This window comes from Mustela putorius, unplaced genomic scaffold (genome assembly GCF_011764305.1).
Source record: "Mustela putorius furo isolate JIRA1106 unplaced genomic scaffold, ASM1176430v1.1 tig00000759_pilon_pilon_pilon, whole genome shotgun sequence".
NCBI lineage: Eukaryota > Metazoa > Chordata > Mammalia > Carnivora > Mustelidae > Mustela > Mustela putorius.
In genome coordinates this window covers 5,096,382-5,124,105 of record NW_025421467.1, presented here as the reverse complement: position 1 = coordinate 5,124,105, position 27,724 = coordinate 5,096,382, and the positions used below count along the sequence as shown (strand labels likewise).

At 34.6% G+C, this 27,724-nt stretch overlaps 1 protein-coding gene across 2 annotated transcripts in view; it reads right to left on the bottom strand.

The window, feature by feature from the left end:
• The window catches only part of MANEA (mannosidase endo-alpha), an 84,263-nt gene that overhangs the window by 49,206 nt on the left and 7,333 nt on the right, over positions 1 to 27,724 (bottom strand). Inside the window, exon 2 of one of the 2 annotated variants that reach the window (XM_004767061.3) lies at positions 20,356 to 20,934. In XM_004767061.3, the coding sequence (XP_004767118.1) occupies positions 20,356 to 20,896 (541 nt within the window). In that variant the 5' untranslated portion in view covers positions 20,897 to 20,934. The remainder of the gene's footprint in view (positions 1 to 20,355; positions 20,935 to 27,724) is intronic. The other variant, XM_045084231.1, reaches the window with a different exon arrangement.

Genomic DNA, 27,724 nt, shown 5'->3' with positions numbered 1-27,724 from the left:
TATGATTGGGAGGGAGACAAACCATAAGAGACTCTCAATCTCACAAAAAACCTGAGGGGGGCCAGAGGGAGGGGAGGAAGGGAGAGGGTGGTGTGGTTATGGTCATTGGGGAGAGTATGCGCTATCGTGAGTGCTGTTAAGTGTGTAAACCTGGCGATTCACAGACCTGTACCCCTGGGGCTAATAATACATTATATGTTAAAAAAAATTTTTTTCTAAGAATTATCTAAAGTTGATGACAGACACAAAACAACAAATTCAAGAAGCTCAGAGCATTCCAAGAAAGATAAATACCAAAATTAACACATACACATGTTTAAACTGATAAAAATCAAAAACAGAGAAAACAGTTTAAAATCAGTGCAAAATGACAGAAACATACAGGAAAGTAAAGTTATGGGGTGCCTGGGTGGCTCAGTGGGTTAAATCCTCTGCCTTCGGCTCAGGTCATGATCCCAGGGTCCTGGGATCAAGTCCCGCATTGGGATCTCTGCTCAGCAGGGAGCCTGCTTCCTCCTCTCTCTCTGCCTGCCTCTTTGCCTACTTGTGATCTCTGTCTGTAAAATAAATAAATAAATAAAATCTTTAAAAAAAAAAAAAAGTAAAGTTATGAAAAGATTTGTAAAAGTTACAGTACACTTCCCATCATAAACCATGATAGAAGATAATGGAGTAACATTTTTAAATTCCCAAAAGGAAACTAAAACCTCCAAAATCTGCCCACTGAGAATTCTACTATAGCAGAGGAAGCATCTTTTAAAACAAAGAATATAAACAATATTTGAAAGAATTCATTGCAAGCAGACCAGCATTACGGAACATTGAAAATGTAATAAAAAGAAAATTAATTTTTGTCTTTTCAATACTTTATAAGATGAATGATTGTTTAAAGCTGTCATCAACAAACTATGGCCCATAAGTCAAACCTTTCCTTTTATGTCTTCTATACATTTGTTTATATATAGCTACTTTTACACTATAATGGCACATTTGAGTGGTTGCAGAGTCCATGTGGTCCATAAAACCAAAAATATTGCTGGTTCTTTAAAGACAATGTTAGCGAACCTCTGATCTACAAGAAAAAGAATAGTAATAATGTACAGGATCTTTTGCGACAATTATAACAACAGCAAAAGATATAGTAGGGAAAAATTGGGAATATATTGTGGTAAGGTCTTTATACTACATACGAAGTATGTATTATTTGCAAGTGGACTGACGATAAAAAGGAATATTTGGTAAGTCTTATGTAAGCAATTAAAAAAAGAAAAAAAAATAAGTGAATAGTGGAGAGCAAATGAATCACAAAAATTATTCAATTAATCCAAAAGAACACAGGGGGGCGGAAAAAGGAACAAAGAAATGGAATAAATAGCAAGTGGCTAAAAAGACAGATTTCAATCAATATAAACATATTACTAGTTACACGGAGTACAAACAGTCTAAGCATATCATTTTAAGGACAGAATTTTCAAAATGGATTTTTATAAAAGCAATACCTGACCACAGAATGATTTCCTTGAACACGACTTAAGTATGAAGACAGGTCAAAAAGAATGGGAAAAGATTTACCAAACACTAATAAAAAAAATTCTGGAATTGTTATATTAATGTCAAACAAAGTAGACTTTAGAAAATGAATATTCCCAGCACTAAAAAAGGAGTATTTCATAATAATAAAGGACTCTATACAAATGATATAACAGTCCTAAATGCTTATGTACTTAACAAAAGGCCTTTAAAATACAGAAAAATGGCAGACCTGAAAGGGGAAATAGATAAATCCAAAATTATACATCAACATTGCTTTATCAATAAGTGATAGACAAGATAATTGGCAAGCATACAGAAGACCTGAACAATACTATCAAGAACTTTAACTCACATTTATAAGATAATCCCAGAGCAGCATAAAAAACCAGCTTTTTCCAGATTATGAAACCAAGTGTTGATTTCTTGAAAGGGTAAAAAATTTTAATTAAATATATTGACCAAGAAAAAAAAATCTATCATAAAAAGAAACTATCAAAAGCATGGATAAAGAGGTAAAACATACAGAATATACAGACCCAATTTCTTTCAAAGCTTAATAAAGGGATAACACAAACAACTCTTCATACATAAAACTGAAAAATATGATATTGATCAGTTCTTTAAAAAATAGAAAAGGACCAAACTCATTCAAGAAGAAATAGATAACCTGAATAGTCCTATTAATGAGCTTGAATTTATAATTAAACAATGAAAGCACCAGGCCAAGATGGTTTAAATGGTGATTTCTATCAAATGCATAATAGGTAATACTACTATCTCTACCCAACCTTTTCCAGAAAAAAAGTAGTAAGTTTTCTTAGCTAGTTTTATGAGGACAAACAGCCCCACTTTATTTTTATATTTTTATTTTTAAAGATTTTATTTATTTATTAGGAGAAGAGAGAAAAGAGAGCACTTGTACACATGAGCAAGGAAAAGGGCCTTGATAAATGGAGAATCTCAAGCAGACTCTGCACTAACCATGGACCCTACTGTGGGGCTTGACCTCACAACCCCATGATCAGGACCTGAACTGAAATCAAGAGTTGAATGCCTAACTGACTGAGTTACCTACTGCCCTGCCACACTACTTTAATAACAGAAAAACAAATATATTTCACGGAAAAAAAAACTATAGAATGATGCACCAGCTGAACATGAACACAATCTTTTTAAAAAATTAGCAAACAGGATTTTATACTATATAAACAACAAGTCAGCAACAAATGGAGTTTATTCCAAGAATGAATAAAATTCAACACTTGAAAATAAATCCTCCTAAGTCACTATATTAAGGCCAAAAGGATTAAATAACCAATAGATTAAAGAAGAAATCATAAGCTAAGTGTTTTCTAAATGCTTAGAAATGAATAAAACAAAAACATGACATATAAAATCTGGGATATGAACAAGGTGGTGCTATGGGGATAAACTGACAGTTATAAATACTTACATTTAAAAGATGAGAATGGGGCTCCTGGGTGGCTCAGTGGTTAAGCCTCTACATCGGCTAGGGTCATGATCTCAGGGTCCTGGGATCGAGTCCCACATCAGACTCTGCTCCGTGAGGAGCCTGCTTCCCCCTTCTCTCTGCCTGCCTCTTTGCCTACTTGTGATCCCTCTCTTTCTGTCAAATAAATAAATAAAATCTTAAAAAATAAATAAATAAAAGATGAGAATGATCTCAAAACCACCACATACCTTTACAACTTAAAGAACTAGAATTATAAACAAAACAAAACAAAAACCAAAAACCAAAACCCAAAAAACTAATCCTAAGACCTGTAGAAGGAAGGAAACAAAGATTAGAGGTGAGATAAATGAAGGAGGAAATTAAAAAACAGAAAAGCAGTGTAAACAAAAGTTGGTTCTTTGATGAAATCATCAAAATAAACAAACCTTTAGCAAGATGAGCTGAGAAAACAGGAGAAAAGATACAAATTACTAAAATCAGAAACAAAAATCTAAAAACAGAAATAACAATTATCAGAGAGTACTATGAACAAATATATGGCAAAAAAAATTGGATAGCCACATTACAATGTACAAATTTCTAGAAGCCCAAAAGCTACCAAGACTCAACCATCAAGAAATAAACAGCATACACTTATATCTTATACTTATATATATTAGTAAGGAAAGTGAATCAATAATCAAAAATCTCCCAACAAAGAAAAAAGCCCTGGACCCAGTGGCTTCAGAGGTGAATTCTATGAAATACCTAAAGAAGAAGTAAATTCCTCTCAAACTATTCCAAAAAATTAAAGAGGAGGGAGTACTTTCTAATTCATTTTATGAGGTCAGCATTACCTTACTACAAAAGCAAAGACAAAAGAAAACTAGACTACTATCCCAAATGAACACTGATGTAAAAATTCCTCAACAAAATACAGATACCAGATGTAATATGGTTCAACTTGAGATTTTTCAACTTTATGACAGTGTGAAAGTGACAGGCATTCAGTAGAAACCATATTTTGTATTTTTATCTTTTCCTGGCCTAGCAATCCATGGTACAATGCGTCCTCTTGATGATGGGCAGCAGCAGGAAACACAGCTCCTGGTCAACCATGAGATCATGAAGGTGAACAACCAAAACACTTAGAATCATTTTGTACCCATACAACTACTTTGTTTTTCACTTTCAATATAGTATTCAGTAAATTACATGAGGTTTTTAACACTTAAATATAAAAGAGGCTTCATTTTAGATGGTTTTACCCAGCTGCTGGCAGTAGGGTCCTAAACAGGCTAGATAAAGCTATGATATCTGTTAAGTTAGGCACATCAAATGTATTTTTGACTTCTGATATTTTTAACTAACTATGGGTTAGTCAGGACACCAACCCATAACATAAGAAAGAACTGTTATTACTAAAACAAATTCAGCAGTATAATAAAAGGATTACACCAGCAATGCAAGGATTCATTGCATTTCACAATATGTGGAAATCAATAAATGTAATGTAACACATTAACAGCCTGAAGGGGGAAAAATTGTCTCAATTGATGCAGAAAAAGCATATGACAAAATTCAACTCTTCCATGATAAAAATACTCAAACACAAAGAATAGAAGGGCACTACCACAACAAAAGCTATATATTAAAAACACCACCATCACCACCAACAACAAAAAACCACAGTGAATAGCCAACAACAACAACAACAAAACCCACAGTGAATAGCCAACAGTGAGATTCAAAGTTTTTCCTAGAGAATCAAGACCAAGACAGGATGGCTACTTTTACCACTTCCATTTAACATAGCACTGAAACTACTGAGCTATCAAAAAAAGGGGGAGGAGGGGGAACCTTGCCATTTGCAATGATGTAGATGAAGCTAGACTGTATTAAGCTAAGTGAAATAAATGTGTCAGAAAAAGACAAATACCATATAATTTCACTCCCATGTGGAATTTCAAGAAACGAAACAGATGAACATATGGGAAGGGGGGAAAACTTAATTTTAGAGAATTATAGAGATTCATTTTTTTTTTAAGATTTTATTTATTTATCAGAGAGAGAGGGAGAGAGAGCGAGCACAGGCAGACAGAATGGCAGGCAGAGGCAGAGGGAGAAGCAGGCTCCCCGCCGAGCAAGGAGCCCGATGCAGGACTTGATCCCAGGACGCTGGGATCATGACCTGAGCTGAAGGCAGCTGCTTAACCAACTGAGCCACCCAGGCGTCCCTAGAGATTCTTAATTATAGAGAAAAAATAGGGTTGATGGAGGAAGCGAGGCAGGGGATGGACTAAATGGTTGATGTGTATTAAGGTCGTCACATGTTGTGATGAACATGGGATGTTGTATGTAAGTGATAAATTGCAAAATTCTTCTCCTGAATCCAATATTACAGTATATGTCAAATAACTAGAACTTAAACAAAAATTTGGAGGAAAAGAAAAGCATAACATAAAAACAAAAACAAAAAGCAAAACACATAGTGCTGAAGGATCTAGCCAGAACAATAAGGAAGGGAAAAGACACCCAAGGTGTAAAGAAAGTAGTAAAATTATCTGTGTGCAAGTGAAATGATTTTATATATGGAAGACTCTCAAGCCCCCCTCAAAATAAATAAATAAATAAATAAATAAATAAAATGAATAAATAACTTCAGTAAAGTAGCAGGATACAAAGAGAACATGGAAAAATCAGTTGCATTTCTATACTACCAATGAATGTTCTGAAAAGGATATTGCAAAAATAATTCCAATATGATAGCATCAAAAGGAATAAAATACTTGGGAATTAACCAAGGATTTGACAGGCTTGTACAATGGAAAGTACAAAACACTGCTAAAAGAAATTAAGGTCAACAAGAAAAGATACAGAAAAAAAAAAATAATGTAACCTACAATAGAAAAACCATTAGGGTATCAGTGGATTTCTTTGAAGAATTCTACATGCCAGTGGAGTGGAATGACATATTCAAAGAACTGAAGGACAAAAATGGCCAGCTAAGAATACTTTATCCAAGAGTTAACCCTCAGATATGAAGGACAAGTAAAAGCCTTCTCAAACACACAAAATGTGAAAGAGCTCACTATTACTAGATCTGTCTTGCAAGAAATACTGAAAGAAGTTCTTTAAGCTGAAATGAAAACAGGCTTATCAGACTCATAAAAACATATGAAAGTACACAACACAGTGGTAAAAGTGAAAATAATACAGTCACACATAGAAAACTCTAACTCTATATTAGTAATGATGTATTTATTAACTAAACTATAGTACAAAGGTTAACAGAAAGTTGGGAAAATAACTACAGCTATTATAAATTATACAACAAAATGTAGATAAACTCTAATGTCAGTTGTATAAAAAGAAGAAGTAAAATGGTGAAGACTTTATAGGCAATCAAAGATAAGCTGTTCTCAGCCTAAAATGGATGTTTTTATACAGTGTTTTACGTAAGCCCAATAGTAGCCACAAGACCAAAACCTAGAGCAGATCTACAAAAGACCAAAAAAAAAAAAAAAAAAAAAAAAAAAGGTGGGGTGGGGGGGTTTGCTGACTGACATACCATCATGGAAAATAACAAATTTATAAAGGTTGCAGAAACAGGGTAAAATAAAACCAGAAAGCAATTAATAAGATGACATTAGTAAGTCCTTACATATTAATAATTGCCCTAAATATAAATGAATTGAATTCACCAATCAAAAAACACACAGTGACAAAGTGAATAAAGAACAAGATCCAGCTATGTGGTACCAATAAAAGATCAATTTCAGGTTTAAGAATGCACATTACACTCAAAGTGAAGGAATAAAAACAAAATATATGCAAATAGAAACCAAAAGGAAGTAGGGATAGCTATCCTTACATCAAAAAAAATAGCTAGAAAATCTACAAATACATAACTCTTTAACAACCAATAAGTGAAACAACAGATTAAAAAGGGAATCAGTATCTTCAAATGAAAACGGAAACACAACATACCAAAACAAATGGGATGCTACACAACATTTCTAGAAGTTTATAGCAATAAATGCATATATTAAGAAATGAGAAAGACTGCAAATAAACATAACTTTAAACATAATTTATACCTCAAAGAAGTAAAAGAACAAAGAAAGCTCAGAGTTAGCAGAAGGAGGGAAATAATAAATACAAGAGTTGGGGGAAAAAAATGTGTAAGAGACCAGAAAAACAATAGAAAAAGTCAACGCAAAGTTGGTTTTTTTGAAAGATAAATTTGATAACACTTTATCAAGAGTACTAAGTAAGAGAGAAAACTCAAACAAATAAAATCAAATGGATGAGAGGAAATTATAATTGGCTATAGAAATAGGCTAAGAGACTACTATAAACAAGTATATGTGAGCAAATTACAGAACATAGAAGAAATGAATAATTTCCTACAATCCTATAATGTTCTGAGACTGAACCAAGAATAAATACAGAATCTGAACAAAATGATAACATGTAAAGAGAATAAGTCAATAATCAAAAACCTCCCAACACTGAAGTATGCAGACCAGATCCCTTCCCTGGTGAAGTATATCAATGTTAAAGGAAGAATTACAGCCAATTATCAAATTTTTCCAAAAAGATGGAGAGAAGGAAACACTTCCAAAGTTTCTATATGAAGTAAGCAATACTCTGCTACCAAAACAAGATAACGACCCTACAAGAATAGAAACCTAGAGACCAATATCCTTGATGGATACAGATGCAATAATTCTAAACAAAACATTAGCAAACCAAATTCAAGAATTCACTGAAAGGATTATACACCAAGTGGGACTTATTCCTATTCCTAGGGTTCAAGGATGGTTCAACATATATAAATCAATAATTGTGATACGCCAGCTTAGTAGAATGAAAAATAAAAAATGTATCATCTCAAAAGATGTTAAAAAAAAAAGACATTTGATAAAATACAACATTATTTCATGATAAAATCCCTCGACAGATTGAGTATAGAAAGAACATACCTCAACATAATGAAAGTAATATACAACAAACCCACAGTAACATCATATTCAATGAAGAGAAACAGAAAGCTCTTCCTCTAAGATCAAATATAATACAAAGGTGCCCACTGTCACCAGTCTTATTCAACATAGTACTGGAAGTCCTAGCTAATACAATCAGGCAGGACAAAGAAAAATCAACCAAATAGGAAAGGAAGAATTAAAACTGTTGTTCTTTACAGATGATATGATCTTCTATGTTGAAAATCCCAAAGACTGAAATAAAATACTATTGGGTCTAGTCAATGAATACAATAAAGTTGCAGGGTATAAAATCAAAACACAGAAATCAGTTGTTTTCTATACATTAACCATAAAGCATCTGGAAAAAAAAAAAAAAAAAACTAAAGAAAACTACCATTCACAATAGCATCAAAAATAATAAGATACCTAATAATAAATTTAACCAAGTTAAAGACCTATGAAAACTACAAAAGTCTGCTAAAAGAAACTGAAGATGACATAAATAAATGGAAAGACATCCCATGTCAAGGATGTGAAGAGTTAATATTGTTAAAATGTCCATGTTATCAGAGTGCTTGGTGGCTCAGTTAGTAAAGCATCTGCCTTCATCTCAGGTCATGATCTCAGGGTCCTGGGGTCGAGCCCTGAGTCAGGCTCCCCACTCAGGAGGGAGTCTGCTTCTCCCTCTCCCCTCTTGTTCTCACTCTCTCTCATATAAATTTTTTAAATGTCCATGTTATCAAAGCCATTTATATATTCAACACAATCAGTATGAAAATTCCTATAGCAGATGGTGGGGAACTAGGGAAGACAGCAAAGGAGTAGGGGACCCTCATTTCATCTGGTCCCTGGAATTCAGCTAGAGAGCTATCAAATCATTCTGAACACTGGCAAATTCAACCGGAGGCCCAAGAAAAGAATTGCTGCAATTCTACAAATAGAAATGTGTTCAATTTTGGCAAGGTAGGAGGTGTGGAGAAGTGACTCTTGAGGCGATATGTTGGAAGATAAACCATGGGGGAGGGACACTCTGAAAGCCGACTACCAGAAAGTGATATAGCAGCAGAGTGCAAAACTGGAACTTTCAGAAGTCTTCTGAAAGTGAGGAACATCCCCGCCTGAAAGGCGCTTAGGTGGCAAAGCAGACAGAATCCTAGCTGGGATAGTATGGTCTCAGAATCTCCAAGGTCACAGAAAGAAGGAGTGTGCATGAATGTATGAATGTAGCAGAGCTCACAGGCATTTGAGCAGGGATGCCAGCTGCAATCAGTGAGCCCAGGAGTAGGCTTTCAGCTGGGTGTTCCCATAAGCCACAGCACAGTTGATAAGGCAACCACTCTCCAATCAAGGTCCAGCAAGTGGCAGAAGCAAGACCCTTTTGCATCCCCTGGGAGAAGCAGCACAGGTGCAAACTGTACTGCAGGGTTTGGAGACTCCACACCAGGAGGCAGTGTGCCTGAGATCAAAGCACTTGGTTATAGGCTGGGCGAGCAGAGTGCTGAGAGAAAACAGTGAGATCAAAGTGACTAACTGCTTTTTCCAGAGAATGCACTGAGGAGTGGGGGTCCAGGATCTTTCAACTCCAGAGATCAAGACACTGCCACTTCTATTTTTATCCTCTAAAGGCAGAAAGCCTTCAGGGAACAAAAGCTACATAGAGAAATCCAAAGCCACCTACAGTGAGCCCAACCCCCTGGCAACAGCAATGCAGTTACACCAGGGGCAAAGACACCTGAGAATCAGTGTAAGAGGCCCCTCCCCCAGAAGATCAGCAAGAATATCTGGCTAAGAGCAAGTTTACTGATCACGCAGAAATGCAAAATTCCAACACTAGGAGAAAATAGTATGTAAAATTTGGGGTATTTTTCTCATGATTCTTTAGTCTTTCAATTTTAATTCATTTTCCTTTTCAACTAATTTCTTTTATCAAGTCTTTTAAGTCTTTTTAAATTTTTGTTTTTAGTTCCATTTTATTCTTTCATTATATTTTGTTTTTGTATGTATGTTTTTCTTGCTCTACAATTTTGAGATGTAATTTCTTCTAAAAAAGAGACCAAAATACACCCAGAATCAAGTGTATTGCTCTGTTCTGTTCACCTGATTATATTTTTAACTCTCTTTTAATTTTTATTTTTGCAGTTACATTCTATCTTTCCAATAGTATTCATTTTTGTATATATACATAGGTTTTTCTTTCTATACAGTTTTGGTACCTAGTTTTCTAAAAGACCAAAATACAATCAGGATTTAGTGTATCTAGAGTATTGCTTGGTTTTGTTCAAGTGTCTGATTACATATATATTTTTTTTTTCCTTGTTGGTTTCTGGTCTCTGAGTTTAGTATAATTCTCTGAGGTCATTGTTGCTTTTTTATGATTTTGTTCTCTCACCTATTCTTCTCTGGACAAAATGACAGGATGGAAAAACCCCTGAAAAAAGAGAATAAGAGGCAATACTGACTTCCAAGGACCTAATCAGTTTGGATGTAAATGATGGAATTATCAGAATCATTATTCTGATTATAAAGATACAATATGGACTTTAAAAAGCATAGGAAACACTAGAGAATCCCTTTCTGGAGAAATAAAAGAAATAAAATCTAATGAGGTTGAAATTTAAAAAAAAAGGCTACTAATGAGATATGATTAAAAAAAAAAAATGAGACTGCATGCCTGGGTGGCTCAGTTGGTTAACTATCTGCCTTCAGCTCAGGTCATGATCCCAGTGTCCTAGGATCGAGTGCTGCATGTGGCTCCCTGATCAGTAGGGAGCCTGATTCTCATTCTCCCTCTGCCCCTCCCCATGCTTGTGTTTTCTCTCTCAAATAAATAAAATCTTCAGAAAAAAAATTGAGGCTCTAACTTCTGGGAGAAATGAGGAAGAAGAGAAAATTAGTGATATAGAACACCAAATGATGGAAAATAAAGAAGCTGAGAAAAAGATAAACTACCAGATCATGAAGGGGAGAATTCAAGATAGAAGTGATACCATAAGACAAAACACTTAGAATAATTGGGATTCCAGAAGAAGAGGAAAGAGGGAGGGGTGGAAGAAGCAAATTATAGCTGAGAACATCCCTAATCTGAGGAAGGAAACAGGCATTCAAGTCTAGGAGGCACAGAGGAGTCCCCCATCCCCCCCCCCAAAAAATAGGTCAACACCCTGACATATAATAGTGAAACTTATACAACTCAGAGACAAAGAGAAAATGCTGAAAGCAGCTCAGGACAAGAGGTCAGTAATGTTCGAGGATAGAAACATTAGACAGGCAGCAGACCTACCCACATAAACCTGGAAGGCAAGAAAGGTATGGTGTGATACTATTAAGGGTGCTAAATGAGAAAAAAAAAAATACAGTCAAGAATACTTTATCCAGAAAGGTTGTCATTCAGAATAGGAGGAGACATAAAGAGCTTCCAGGACAAACAGAAACAGAGTTTGTGATCACTAAACCAGCCCTGCAGGAAATATTAAAGGGGATCCTTAAGCAAACAGAGAACTCAAAGGTAACACAGACCAGAAAGAAACAGAGATTATACACAAAACTGAATTCACAGGTACTACGATGGCATTAAATTCATATCTTTCAATAGTTACTCTGAATTAAAATGACCTAAATACCCCGATCAAAAGACACTGGGCATCAGACTGGATAAAAAAGCAAGACCCATCAATTTGCTGTCTGCAAACGACTCATTTTGAACCCAAAGACAACACCAGATTGAAATAAAGGGGGTGAAAAATCATTTATTGTGCTAATGGATATCAAAATAAAGGTGGGGTGGCAATCCTTATAGCAGACAAATTAGATTTTAAGCTAAACACTCTAATAAGAGATGAGGAAGAATACTATATCATGATTAAAGGGTCTATTCAACAAGATCTAACAAATGTAAATATTTATGCCCCTAACTGGGGAACAGTCAATTACATAAACAAATAGCAACAATAACAACAACAAAAAACCCAACTAATAACAAAATTACATAAATGAATTAGTAACAAAAACAAAAATGACAAGAGATGTCTTTAACACCCCACTCAATGCAATGGACAGATCACCTAAGCAGAAGATCAACAAGGAAACAAGGGTTTTGAATGACACACGGGACAAGATAGACTTCACAGATGTATTCGGAATATTCCACCTTAAAGGAACAGAATACATATTTTTCACAAGTGTATATGGAACATTCTCCAGAATAGATCACATACTAGGCCACAAATCAGATCTCAACTGGTACTAAATTACTGGGATCATTAACTGCATATTCTCAGACTACAATGCTTTCAAAGTTGATGTCAAATTACAAGAGGAAATTTGGAAAGAGCTCAAATACATGGAGGGCTAAAGAGCATCCTACTAAAGAATGAATGGGTCAACCAGAAAATTAAAGTAGTTAAAAAAAAAAAAAATCATGGATACAAATGAGAATAAAAACACAACTGTTCAAAATCTTTGGGATGCAGCAAAACCGGTCCTAAGAGCGAAGTACATAGCAATATAAGCCTTTCAACTACACAACCTAACCTTACACCTGAAGGAACTGGAGAAAGAGCAGCAAATAAAGCCTAAACCCAGTAGAAGTGAATTAAGAGTAGAGCAGAAATCAATGAAATAAAAAACAAAAGAACAGTACAGATCGACAAAACTAGGAGCTGGTTTTTTTTTAAGAATAAGATTGATAAATCCCTGGCCAGACTTATCAAAAAGAAAAAAGACCCAAATAAATAAAGGATCCAAATAAAAATCATGAATGAAAGAAAAGAGGATCACAACCAACATCAAAGAAATACTAGGAATTATAAAAACATTCTGGGCAACGATACACAAACGAATTAGGCAATCTGAAAGAAACGGATGCATGCCTAGAGACATACAAACTACCAAAACTGAACCAAGAAGAAACAGAAAACCTGAGCAGACCCATAACCAGCAAGGAAATTGAAGCAGTAATCAAAAATCTCCCAATAAAAAGAGCCCAGGGCCAGATGGCTTTCCTAGGGAATTCTACCAAACATTTAAAGAATAACTATAATTCTGAAAATGTTTCAAAAAACAGAAATGGAAGGCAACTTTCCAATCTCATTCTATGAGGCTAGCATTATCTTGATCCCAAAACCAGACAAAGACCCCATCAAAAAAAGAGAATTACAGACCAATAACCCTAATGAACATGTATGCAAAAATTCTCAAGAAGATACTAGCCAATAGGATCCAACAGTACATTAAAAAGAGTATTCACCACAACCAAGTGGGATTTATTTCTGAGCAGCAAAGGTGGTTCAACATCCTCAAATCAACGAATAAAGTACATTAATAAAAGGCCAAGAACCACATGATCCCCTCAATAGATGCAGAAGAAGCATTGGACAAAGTACAGCTTTTTTTTTTTTTTTTTTTTTTAAGATTTTATTTGAAAGAGAGAAGAGGGAGAACAAGCAGGGGCAGAGGGAAAGGGAGAAGCATACTCCCTGCTAGGCAGAGAGTGACACCAGGCTTAATTCTAGGAACGTGAGATCATGAACTGAGCCCCAGGCAGATGCTTAACTGATTGAACCACATAGGTGCCCCAGCATCCTTTTTTGATTAAAACTCTTTGTAGTGTATAGATAGGGGTAATATACCTCAATATCATAAAAGCAGTATACAAAAAGCCCACTGTAAATATTCTCAATGGGGAAAAACTGTGAGGTTCTCCCCAAAGTCGGGAACACAACAGGTATGCACTCTCACCACTGTTGCCCAACATAGTACCAGACAGACAACAATCAGACAACAAAAAGAAATAAAAGGCATCCACACTAGCAAAGAAGTCAAACTCTCACTCTTCTCAGATGACATGATACTCTATGTGGCAAGCCCAAGAGACTCTGTCCCCAAATTGTTACAACACATACAAGAATTCCGTAAAGTGGCAGATATAAAATCAATGCACCGAAATCAGTTGCGTTTTTATACACCAAAAGCAAGACAGAAGAAACAGAAATTAAAGAACTGATCCCATTTACAATTGCACCCAAAGCCATAAGATACCTAGAAATGAGCCGAACCAAAGAGGCAAAGGATCTGTACTCAGAACACTATAGAACAGAACACTATATATAAACAAAACCGAGGAAGACATAAATGGAAAAACGTTCATGCTCCTGGATTGGAAGAACAAATATTGTTAAAAAAGTCTACGCTACCTAGAGCAATCTGCACATTTAATGCAATCCCTATCAAAATACCATCAACTTTTTTTCAGAGAGCTGGAACAAATAATCCTAAAATTTGTATGGAAACAGAAAAGCCAAAGGAATGTTCAAAAAGGAAACCAAAGCTGGTGGCATCACAATTCCAGGCTTCAAGTTCTATTACAAAACTGTAATCATCAAGTTGATAGGGTACTGGCACAAAAACAGACACATAGATCCATGGAACAACAGAACACGGAAACCAGAAATGGACCATCAACTTTATGATCAACTAATCTTCAACAAAGCAGGAAATAATTTCCAATGGAAAAAAGACAGTCTTTTCAACAAATGGTGTTGGGAAAATTGGACAGCTACATGGAAGAATGAAATTGGACCATTTCCTTATCTCGTTCACAAAAACAGACTCAAAATAGATGAAAGACCTCAATGTGAGAGGAATCCATCAACATCCTAGAAGAGAACTCAGGAACCAACCACTCTGACCTTGGCCACAGCAACTTCTTGCCAGATGCGTCTCCAAAGTCAAGGGAAACAAAGGCAAAAATGAACTATTGGGACTTCACCTAAATAAAAAGCTTTTGCACAGCAAAGGAAACAGTCAACAAAGCCAAAAGACAACTGACAGAATAAAAGATATTTGCAAATGCCTTATGAAAAAGGGTTAGTATCCAAAATCTATAAAGAACTTCTCAATCTCAACACCCAAAGAATAATTAATCCAATCAAGAAATGGGCAGAAGACATGAACAGACATTTCTGCAAAGAAGACATCCAAATGGCCACAGACACGTGGAAAAATGCTCAACATCACTTGGCAACAGGGAAATACAAATCAAGACCACAATGGTGTGAAGTGAGATACCACCTCACACCATTCAGAATGACTAAAATTAACATGTCAGGAAATGACGGGCATTGGCAAGGATATGGAGAAAGGGGATCCCTTGCATACTTTTGGTGAAAATACAAGCTGCTATAGTCATTCTGGAAAACAGTATGGAGGTTCCTCAAAAAGTTGAAAATAGAGCTACCGTATGGACCCATCAATTGCACTACTAGGTATTTACCCCAACAATACAAATGTATTGATCCAAAGGGACACCCACACCCCACAGTTTATAGCAGCAATATCCACAACAGGCAAACTGTAGAACGAGGTGAGATGTCCATAGACAGATGAATGGATAAAGATAGTGAGTGTGTGTGTGTGTATTTTAAGGTTTTGTTTATTTGACAGAGAGAAACACAGCAATAGAGGGAACATAGCAGGAGGGAGTGGGAGAAAAAGAAGGAGGCCTCCCACCAAGCAGGGTGCCTGATGCGGGGCTCGATCCCAGGACCCTGGGATCATGATCTAAGCCGAAGGCAGATGCTTAACGACTAAGCCACCCAGGTGTCCCAGGAAGATTGGTATATATTTTTATACAATGGAATATTAGTCATCAGAAAGGATGAATACTTATCATTTACATCGACATGGATGTAACTGGAGGGTATTATGCTGAGTGAAATAAGTGAATCAGAGAAAGACAATTACTATATGATTTCACTCATATGTGGTATTTAAAAAAGCAAAATAGAGGAACATAAGTGAAGGAAGGGTAAAATAATACAAGATGATATCACAGAGCGTGGGATACCTGGGTGGCTCAGTTGGTTCAGTGTCTTCCTTTGGCTTAGGTCATGATTCTAGAGTCCTGGGATCAAAGCCCATGTCAGGCTGCATGCTCAGTGAGAAGCCTGCTTCTCCGCCTGCTGCTACCCCTGCTTGTGCGTGTGCTCGCTGACAAATAAATAAAATGAAAGAGAGAAAGAGAGAAAGAGAGAAAGAGAGAAAGAGAGAAAGAAAGAAAGAAAGAAAGAAAGAAAGCAAGCAAGCACTCCACAGAGCAAGGTAATCTATAAGAGACTCTTAATCATAGGAGAAAAACTGAAGATTGCTGGAGGGGAGAGGGCTGGGGGGATGGGGTAACTCAGTGATGGACATTAAGGAGGTGACAGGATGTAATGAACACCAGGTGCTATATAAGACTCATGAATCACTGAACTCCACCTCTGAAACTAATAATACCCTATGTTAATTAATTGAATGAAAATAAAAATATATTTTTAAAACCCTCCATTATTGGGGCACCTGGGTGGCTCAGTGGGTTAAGCCGCTGCCTTCGGCTCAGGTCATGATCCCAGGGTCCTGGGATCGAGTCCCGCATCGGGCTCTCTGCTCAGCGGGGAGCCTGCTTCCTCCTCTGTCTCTCTCTGCCTGCCTCTCTGCCTACTTGTAATCTCTCTCTGTCAAATAAATAAATAAAATCTTTAAAAAAAAAAAAAAAAAAACCTCCATTATTTAAGCCAAAAAAAAAAAAGAAAGAAATTCCTATAGCATTTTTCATAGTAATATAAAGAAAAAAATCCTCAAATTTGTATGGAGCCACAAAAAAACCCTGTATAGACAAAGCAATGATAACAAAGAAAAACAAAACTGGGGCCATATTTACTGATTTCAAATTATACTATGATGCCATACTAATTATACAGTAGTATGAAAATAGGTATAAAATAGTCATTTAGATCAACAGAATAAAATAGAGTACTTAGAATTAAACCCCCACATATATAGTCAACTAATAAAGAATAAGGAAGCAAAGAATATTAATATTCAATGGAGAAAGAATATCTCTTCAACAAATGATGCCAGAAACACAGGATAACCAAATGCAGGAAAAGAAAATTGGACTATCTTACACCACACACAAAAATCACCTAGAAATGGATCAGACTTAAACATTTGGATAGGACAGCCAAAGCCCAAGTAAGAAAAAATTAACAAGTGGGACTACATCAAACTTGAAAGCTTATACAATGCGAAAGGAACAATTAAGAAACTAAAAGGCAAATAAATTATTTGTAAATCATTTAACAGATAATGGGTTAATACCCAAAATATACATAGAATTCCTGTAACTCAATAATGAACAAATCCCCACAAATTATCCACTTAAAAAATGAGCAGAAGAACTTAAGAGGCACTTTTCCAAAGACTTGCCACTGTTGGCATGAAAGGTGTTCAACATCATTAGCCACCAAGGAAATACAAATCAAAACTATAGTGAAATAGCCCTTCATACATGTTATAACAGATATTATCAAGAAAACAAGATAGTAAGTGTTGGCAAGGATGTATAGAAAAGGTAACTCTTGTGCACTGTTGGTGGGAATGTAAATTGGTTCAGCCACTATGGAGAAGAGTATAGAGGTCCCCCCCGCAAATTAAAAATAGAACTACTTTATAATCTGGCAGTCGCAACTCTGGGTATAAATCCAAAAGAAATTAACACTTTATCAAAGAGATATGTGGATGCCTGTGTAACTGCAGCATTACACGACAGCCAAAATGTGTCCATCAATGAGTAAATGGATGAAGACATGGTGATAAAAACAGATAGATGGACAGATAAAGATAGATGCATACGTGCACATGTGTGCACACACGCACATATATATATAAGTGTGTATAAAGTGTGAACATATACATATATAAAATGGAATACTCTTCGACCAGAAAAAGTAGTGAAATCCTGCCAGTTGCAACAACATGGATGTATCTTGAGAACATTATGCTAAGTTAGACATAGACAAATACTGTCCGATAGCTTGTATGAAATGCAAACAAAACAAAGAGTGAAATGGTGGTTACCACAGGCTCAGTAGTGGGGAAATGGGAGAGAGGTTGTTTAAGGTACACATATGATACTAATACATAAATAAGATGTGGAAATCTCATACATAGTACAGTGATTATAGACAACAAAACTGTATTAAAAACATTCACTTGCTAGGAGACTAGATCTTCATTTTTTCCACCACTATTAGAAAAATAATTAGGAGATGTGATAGAAGGACTCACTAATGGCTACAATGGTAATCAAATGGAACAATATATATCAAATTACTACACTATATACCTTTAACTTACAGAATGTTAAATGTCAATATTTCAATAAAAATTAGTATAATTCAATACTTCACTGATAAGGAAATAACATACAGATTGATTAAAATGTCACTTTTATTTCTATCAAAGGGTTTATTTTTCCATGACACCTACCAAAAGAAATATTTGATCAATAGTGAAACAGTCAACATTTAAAATTAAAATAATTATGTTGTTGACAATGTTTTCAAATAATTCATGTTCACACATATTATGTCATAGTAAAATAATATAAGGGGAAAAGGTCTTCATAAACATAAGATAGGCATAAAACTACATATGAACTGGAAGTTTTCTTCCTAATCACAAATAATAACATACCAAAGATGTCATTTTCATATTATTTCTTCAGATAAATCATACCTGGGGGCCAGGGGGTTGGGGTGGGGTGAATACTCATTGCATAAAGCTCAGTTTGCTTTAAAAAAAAAAAAATCTGAAACTACCATGGATATCCATTTTTTGTCAAGCACAGCAGTCACAAACAAGCCAACCTTGTAATAAAAAAGCCTTAAATGTGATAGAAATTCTTTGTACAAAATAGTAAAGTCATTTGAAAGGTCCTCTACCCAAAAGTAAATTGTAAACTGAGACTGTAGTCAATGCTCTCTGAATTTAGCAATCCTATTTCATGTCATATTTTATATCATAGAACATAGAAACTGGAGCTATAAGTATATACTATAAATTAAATTTTCTTAAATAATTGGAAAAAATAATTACAGAAGAAAAACAAGTCATCTTGCATACCTGATGTAGATTCACAGAATTCTACATTGTTTTGTTCATGAAATGCCTTGCATACCTCTATATACCTATCAGCTCAATAATGAGTTTGGCCCTTTTTACAGCTATAAAAATATGGGAACACCCAATTTATTTTTGTGGCCCTAGTATTAGGGACACTAATAAGAGAGGAAACACAGCAGAGACATTTTTTATTTTAAAGCGTAGGTTAATTTGAAGAATTCTCAGGCACCCAATTATATATTTTTTTATTAATTACCTGTGGGATAATGTATGTAAATCTATGTAAATGTGTGCAGCTGGAGTGCCAGAAGTTAGAGAGAAGACAAAGTTGAGAGAAAAAGGGAACAAAAATAACCAGAGATTTGTGACCAGTTAAGTTAAAGTGCATACTGTAAAGTTTAGAGCAATCATAAAATAAAATAAAATAAAATAAAAGTCAGAAGAAAAAAAATGGGATAAACATATCCTATAAAAAAAGGCAGAAAAGAAGAAAAGAGAATAGGATAGTATAAATAGAAAACAGCAAACAAAACATTTAAAATAAACCATATCATTATTCTATTACATATAAATAAGCATAGATTTAAAAAGCAGAGATGAGACAAGTTTTAAAAAACAGAAAAACAAGACCAAATGATATACTACATGCCAAAAATTTGAAACAGTCCAAATATTCATCAGATGAATGCAGAAACAAATGGCTATAATCATACAATGGGGGATTACTACCCAGCAATAATTATAACTCAACTACTGACATAGTTAACAACATGGGTAAACTTAAGAATGATGTGCCGAGCAAAAGGTCCCCCCTGCCCACCTACACACACACTAGATGATTCTACTTTCACACAGTATTAGAACATTAACAGCTATTCTACTACAGTGAGAGAAATTAGATTCATAGTTTCCTGGGGAAGAATATGAAGGTGCAAGAGGGAAGCACGACGAAAGTTTCTGGGCTATACAATATTTTACTTCATGTTGGGCTAATGATTAAACAGGTGTATACTTTACAGAAACATCACTGAGCTGTATACTTGAAGTGGGAGAATCCAATGTATCTTATGTAGGTGACAATTCAATTCTAAGTCTATTTCTATTTCAATTCTACTCTAATTGAATTTCTAATTCCATTCTATTTCTAATTTCTAATTCAATTCTTAAATTTCTAATATTAAATTAGAAATCAATAAAAATATATCTAGAAATGTTCCAAAAATTATAAATTATACAATGCATTTTAAAGTACTATTAAAAAGTGGTTTCCTGGATGTTTAAGAACATACATGCAGCTTAATTTAGAGTTTATAAGTTTAAGATTATAATTAATAACAATGTGAAGAGTAATTAGTAACTTAAATGTTCTACATTTACACACAGACACACACACACAGATCACATATCTAAACACACACACATAAAAATAATTACCAATTGAAGCTGAGTACATTTGTTTCATGTGAGTTTCAATGACAGAAGGATCCCGAGAGCTGTAAATTCCCAACTCAGGGTAAAAGCTGGAGCCAATGTCATCCGGGGGACTGTGCTTCCCTTGTGGATAATTCTTGGTTAATCTAGGGTCCCAATGCTTCAGGACTGGATGGTTCCAATGTATATATTTACCATCAAATTGTGGATTTCCATACCAACTGTAATAAAATACATGTAAATAATAATTCAGAGGTTGCAGCTCTTCCAGGTAAGGTTCAGAGGCTTTGGAAGGTTTCATAGTGATTTCAACACTTTTTAAATTCTTGTTACTTGTTTCACGGTTGATTTTGTCATTGTTTTGGGAATCGAAGCTTTTCCCTAAGCGAGTTTGTTGATGAAGTAGTGGAAGAAGTTCAAGTCCAAAAGGATCTCCAAAAGTAGCTTTATTTGGTCTCAGCATTTTTAAACCCATCATCAGGGAGAAAATAAATAGAATAAAAAGTGACAAAATGATGCAAGTCCTTCTTCGAAACTTTGCCATGATGACATACTTTAAACTCCAAAATGGTAAATATTTAGCTGTAATTTATTGAAAAATGGTAATTAGTAAATGGTATTAACAATGTTTCCCAATGTATTTGAATGAAAACTAAAATCCCTAAAGTTCATTACATTGAAAAGTTTTAAAAGCGCAATACATTAGTTGTATCATCAAATACTGATGTCTACAAATCTATACACGGCTAGACTAAATGGTGGTATTTATTTGGAAGTATCACAATTATATTTTGTCAGATAAACATCTTAGAAATTTTATTTAAGAAAGTATTTTGCATCACTTGAACAGATTTTGTGTATGTTGAATATAAGGAAGAATATTCTATGCAAGTGGACTAAAATTTTCCAAATATAAAATTAAAGGCTCATAGTTTAAAAAAGGAAATACTTATGAATAGATTAAAAGCCTAGTCATTAAATGGATTTTCAACAAACTTTTAACTAAAATAATGACTGCACAAGAAGAGAGTAATCACATTTTATGACATTTCTGAAATGAAAAGAAAGATAAAGACTGATCACAAGTAAGGGATTCCTAATTTAAAAATACACTGCTTTGGGCACCTGAGTGGCTCAGTGGGTTAAGCTACTGCCTTCGGCTCAGGTCATGATCTCCTGGGATCCAGTCCCGCATCAGGCTAGCTGCTCAGCAGGGGGCCTGCTTCCCTTCCCCTCTCTCTGCCTGCCTCTCTCTGCCTACTTGTGACCTCTGTCAAATAAATAAATAAAATCTTTTAAAAATAAATAAATAAATAAATAATAAAAATGCACTGCTTTATAACTATGAACACCTTACTGATCAAAAGTTATAAACATGGACTTAAAACTTTTAAAATGGTATGGTGTTTGTATTTCTATGTTTCAATAACTATATATACACATGTGTGCGTAATGTGTGTATATGTACATAGGTATATACATATAAAAATGTCTTTATGTACAAATTTCTTACTAGAAAAGTATTTGGGGAAAAACTGACATTAACTTTATTTATAAAATATGACTTTTTATAATAAACCATGCTGTTGTTATTCTAGAGAATTGTTACAATAAACTAGTCCTAATAGAAAAGACAGAAAAACACTTAATCTAACCAGTAAGTAATTCTGTCTCACACTCACACACACACACACACACACACAGAGACTTTCTACAAATTGCTACATCATTATGCATACAAGCAAGAAATACTAAGATGAGCAAGCATATTTCTTTTTAAGACTAAAATCATAGATTCCTCTCAAAGTTAACCGTGTTTAATTGCAAAAGACATTACACCTAAAGATTAATATGAAAGTCATGTCTAGGTTGAAACACATAAATATTCAAAAAGGAAATTGCCAGAGTAAATGCCCATTTCCATCTCTTGTGCCCCTTGCCAGTCACCAGCCCTGTCCCTTTACCTTAAGGAGAACTTGACTTTTGTATTTACCATCCTCTTACCTTTCTTCATAGTTTTCCAAAACATAAACAATCTAACCAATTTTAATTTTGTTTTGCCAGCTTCAACATTTTATTTAAATAGATATGGTACATCCATATAAACATACATATATATATATGCATAGGTACACACACATTATTAAAATGCATATTAGCCTTCTACATGATTATATAAGTTTTACATATAGATATGCTATAAATATGTATAATTAGATATAATTAGATATACATAAAATATATAAAAATATTATGGTACAACATTAAACCTTCTCTGACACTTACTTGATGTCTCACCTCTTTCCCAAACCTGCATTCCAAAACATCAGTTCTTTCACTCTCATTAAAAAAACCATGAAAATGGAAAGGGATAGGTAGATAGGTCTGGAGAATTTTGTCTTAAAACTGTATTAATCCACTGATTTGATGAAAATGTTTTCATGCCAAGTATTCTCCTTACGCTTTAGAAATACAAAGTGACCCTTTCTCTATTGCTCCTAAGACTCTAGTTTAGGGAGTCCCTCCAAAAGTTATTATATTTTATTATTAAATGGATACATTGTGACCACACCAACAAACTAAATTCATTTAAGTATCTCATGCAACCAATCAATAACATTACACATAAACTAAAGCAAGCATTATGAAAATAGACATAGCTGACTCTAAGATGAGAAACAGTTAAGTCCTTACTGTTGTTTTTGAACAAAAATTTCATTTGGTTGAAATATCAACAAAAGTCTAGAAAACTAAAAAGATGTATAATTCAACTTAACTGAGAAACTCAACTGTGGAAAAACTAGTATGCTAAGCGCCACATGAAACAGACTGATTAGATAGATTTAGTTAGACATAGTTCTTATGTTCAAGGTGCTTAGAGTCCATAAGGAAAGCAGAAGACACATGCAAGTAACTGTAATTCAAAGAAAGGTGCCAGCAGAGAAGTGAAAGGCATATATAAAGCAATAAAATGCCTTACATAAGTTGAAGAAGATGCTTTAGGAAAAAAATAGTAAGATCTTAAAAGAATGAGTATAATATGCAAAAGGCTGATGGAAAAGGAAAGGAAAAAGATGGCCATAGGGTTAGAGAAAGTGTGCCCAAAGATATATTTACTGGACGTGAAAGACACATCATGAAACAAAAAAAAACCTCTCTAGGCTGCAGCTAAGAAAACAAGATGAGGAGGAAAAATAAAGCTATCATGCCGTGCTAGAATCATCCTATACCAGAGAAAGAGGAGTTTTCTGCTAAATAGGAGACCACTGAAGACTTGTTACAAAATACTGCCATAAGAGCACTTATAAAAAATATTCAAGACATCAAACTTTACCATTTTCTCAATCTAATAATCTTCTATTCATAATATTTTTAACATACTCTCTTCCTACATCACTATTTCTAATGACTCTACAAACATGGATGATCCATACAGCAGTTTAGCCTCCCAATTCTTTGCCTCATTTCTAGAGATTGTTCTTCCACCCCCACTTCACCAACTCAGCTATCATACTCCTCTCTGGATCCAGTGTTTTATACCACTCCAAAATCTTTACTTCTCCCCCCCCCCATTTTCCAAACATAACCTTTTGTGCTTTGAACCCCTCTAGTTTAATAGAATCCATTCTGGCAACTTCTTGACCTTATTGAGATGTCTTATCCACTGTGTCCACTGTTTCTGCTATTTCTCCTGTTCTTCATGTTTTGTTTCTAGTGACACAGTTTATCATCCAACATTTTAATTCCTCACTTCTCTCCTTTCTTGATACATACCTGGTAAAACTTCAAATAAATACGTGTGTCTTGACTTTGATTCAGAACTACAGAACTATATATTGGACAAAAACATGCAACCATGCTAACTTTTCACACCGAATTCATGACCACAAATTTCAAGTAAACACTCAAGACCACTTAACTTCCTGTTACCATACTCTAATATGTTCACTTTTCTAACCTCAGAATTTCATTTTCATTTTTCATCATACCCACTGAATTTCCTTTATTATCTTCAAATAGCTGGGTCTTACACAGTTGACCCTTCAACAATGTGGGTTTGAACCATGCAGATTCATTTATATGTGGATTTTTTTTTTTCCTGATAAACATGATACAGTACTAAAAATGTATTTTCTCTTTCTTATTATTTTAATACCATTTCTTTTCTTTATGTATGTAGGACATACAAAGCATATGTTAATGAACTGTTTGTTACCAGTAAGGCTTCCAGTCAACAGTGGGTAATTGATTGTTAAATTTTTCCAGAGTCAAAAGTTATATGCAGATTTCTAACTGCACAGGAGTCAGCACCCCTAACCTCCAGCACTCAAGAGTCAATAGTACTTCATAGAGAAAAAAGAAACAATCATACAGGAACTCCCTTATGTTCCCAATAAGAAATTAACTAACCTACTGGCATCAACTTTAGTTAGCAAATGTTTGCAATTATAATATTTGTTCTGTTTCACTCCTTTTTCTTCTATAGAAAATCTTAATTTTTTGAATTTTGCTCAATTTTTTAAACTGCATTTTCTAAGTTTCTTTACCCTCTTATAAGGCCTGATCTGTTGTGTTTATCTTGTAGTCATTTATGAAATAATTAGCTCATTTCTGATCTTTCTTAGTTGTAATGTGCTTATTCATATCTTGTAACTATTTTATTTCTATCTAAATACTAGTTTACAGTTGTCATATTTTATAAACATGCCTCTCTGGCATGCCTTCAGTGTTTACAAGTATGTTCAAACTTTTTGCCTATAAGGACTTTGTATGAGATTTGACTGATCTTTTTCTGTTACTGAATATTACATGAAATAATTTTCTCTCGATTTTTAGGAGTGTTTTATCATGGTAGTTTTCCCAACCCAACGCTCTAGAGAACTTATACTGTTTTTGTGAAATCTTTCTATGGCCTTGAGTTTTATCTGAGATCAGCTGGGTTTTCTTCCATTCCCACATTTTTCTGGATTTTTTTTTCTTGGCTTCTATTTTGTTATTCTGCTCAATTTGAAAGTTATTTCAGGAAGTTACTCTTGCATGTGGGGGTTTTGTCCTGAATACCAAGATGCTCTAGCCTCTTTAGATAGAAGATTTCAAAGTTCCCCTCCCCCCCTTGCAGCTATTATTCAGACTGGGCTATTGTCCTTTCAAATTAATATCTATATTATATTTAATATCCCCCTTGCAGCTTTTATTCTCAGACTGGGCTATCCTCCTTTCAAATTAATATCTATATATTTAATATATTCCATAAATAGAACATCTGTATTTATCCGTGTTATCAATTGAAGCAGATGCACTATTGCTTTCTTCTCCTTCTTCCAGCACAAACCGAGTTAGAAGTCTTATAGCTGTGAGTGAGCTGTCCCCTTCCACTCTTACCTTGGGGTCTATGGGGATAATCTGTTATTTCAGTTTTGTTACAGGTATTTGTTTTGGTTTTACTATTTAATGGTCTGTTTAAGGATCTCAGAATGATTCAAACACTATACCACTGCTGTTGCCATCGCATCTTTAGCAGTATCTTTTGAGTTTTGTACCCTGTATTTTTATGACCACTTAGCTCAAAATATATTGAAATTTCCATTATTGTTCATCTCATGACTATAAGTGTGTTATATCTGCGAGACTTTCTAGATTTTTTTCTTGCTGATTTATAGTGTGAATCCACTGAAAACATCCCCTATATGATTTCAGTCCTTTGAAATGTGTTGAGACTTGCTTTAAGGCTTAATCAATGACTACTTCTATTAAGTGTCCCATATACACTTCAAAAGGATACATATTCCATAGATAGTGGTTACAGGCATCTACTTGTGTCTACCAAACCAAATATGCTAACCATTTTTTTTTAAGATTTAAGAGAGAGAGAGAGAGAGATCACAAGTAGGCAGAGAGGCAGGCAGAGAGGCAGGCAGAGAGAGAGAAGGGGAAGCAGGCTCCCTGCTGAGCAGAGAGCCTGATGTGGGTCTCCATCCTAGAACCCTGAGATCATGACCTGAGCTGAAGGCAGAGGCTTAACCCACTGAGCCACCCAGGCACCCCAAATATGCTAACCGTTTTGTTTGTATTTTTGATATCCTCACTCATCTTCTGTGTTAAAAATCCCCCATGACTGTATTTATATCTATAGTTTACATAATTTTAATGTCATGTAGATACAAATTTGCAGACTGTTTTCCTGAATCTTATTTTACAATGAAATGTCCTTTCCTTCTCCACTGATGGGTTTTGTCTTACATTCGACTCCAATATTAATTTAGCTACAATGGATTTCATTTGGTTCATGCTGAACCAGAGTATCATTTTCATCATTTTTTGTCACCTTAGTTAGCTTTTTTTCAAATAGGACATCACTTTATTATTGTTGCTGTTTTTAATCTAACCTGACAGACTCTGTCCAGTAATTGTAGTATGCAGTACATTTACAATTCTGCAAATACAGATATTTAAATCTACTTCTTACACCCTTGCTTTTTCTTTTGGCCTTCTTTCAAGTTCCATTTTTTCTCTTACCTTTTTATTTCTCCCTATTTGCTAATTTTACATTTACATTCTTTGCTTTTATTTTTATCTTTGATTACAGCATACATTCTCGTCAAAATCCAGGATGAATTAGAACTCTACTATGCCTCAACAATAAAAGCGCACTTAGAAGACTTTATTTCCTTTATCCCTCCCCCAATTTTGTGCTCCTGTTTGGTGTACTTTACTTTTCACACACATCTTAAACCCCACCAGATGGAATATTGTTTTACACAGTCAACGTTCATTACATTTACTCTTCCCTTTGCTCTTCACTTCCTCCTGCATCCCCCTACTTCCATTCAAAACAATCTTATCATGAAGAAATTACTCACTTTAATAAGGCTTTTAGTATCAGCCCACTGCTAATAAATTCCATGTTAATTTGTTTAAAAATATATTTTGCCTTCACTGTAATATGGATCTATAGACTTCTATATTGGCAATTTTCTTTCAGCACAACCCATTATCTTCTGCCTTTGTTTCTGTTGAAAACAACTATTGTTTTCTGGTTCTTTCCCTTAATTTTTTAAAGACTTTAAGGATAATTTCTTTTTCACTGGCTCCTTTTATTATTTTTCTCATTTTTGGCTTTTAGCAGTTTCGCTATGGAATATGGTTTTCTTAGTATTTATCCTGCTTATGGGCCCAACATGCTTCTTCAATCTGTGGGTTGATATCTTTCCTTAGCTTTGTAAAATTCTTGACCACAATCTCTTCAAATACTGCTTTTGCCCATTATTGCTTTCTAATTCATTTCTCATGTTGGAATACATTACTCCTGTTAGAATGTTACAGTTTTTTAAACATTTTAAAATTTCCCTCATCCCTCCATGTCTCAGTCTGA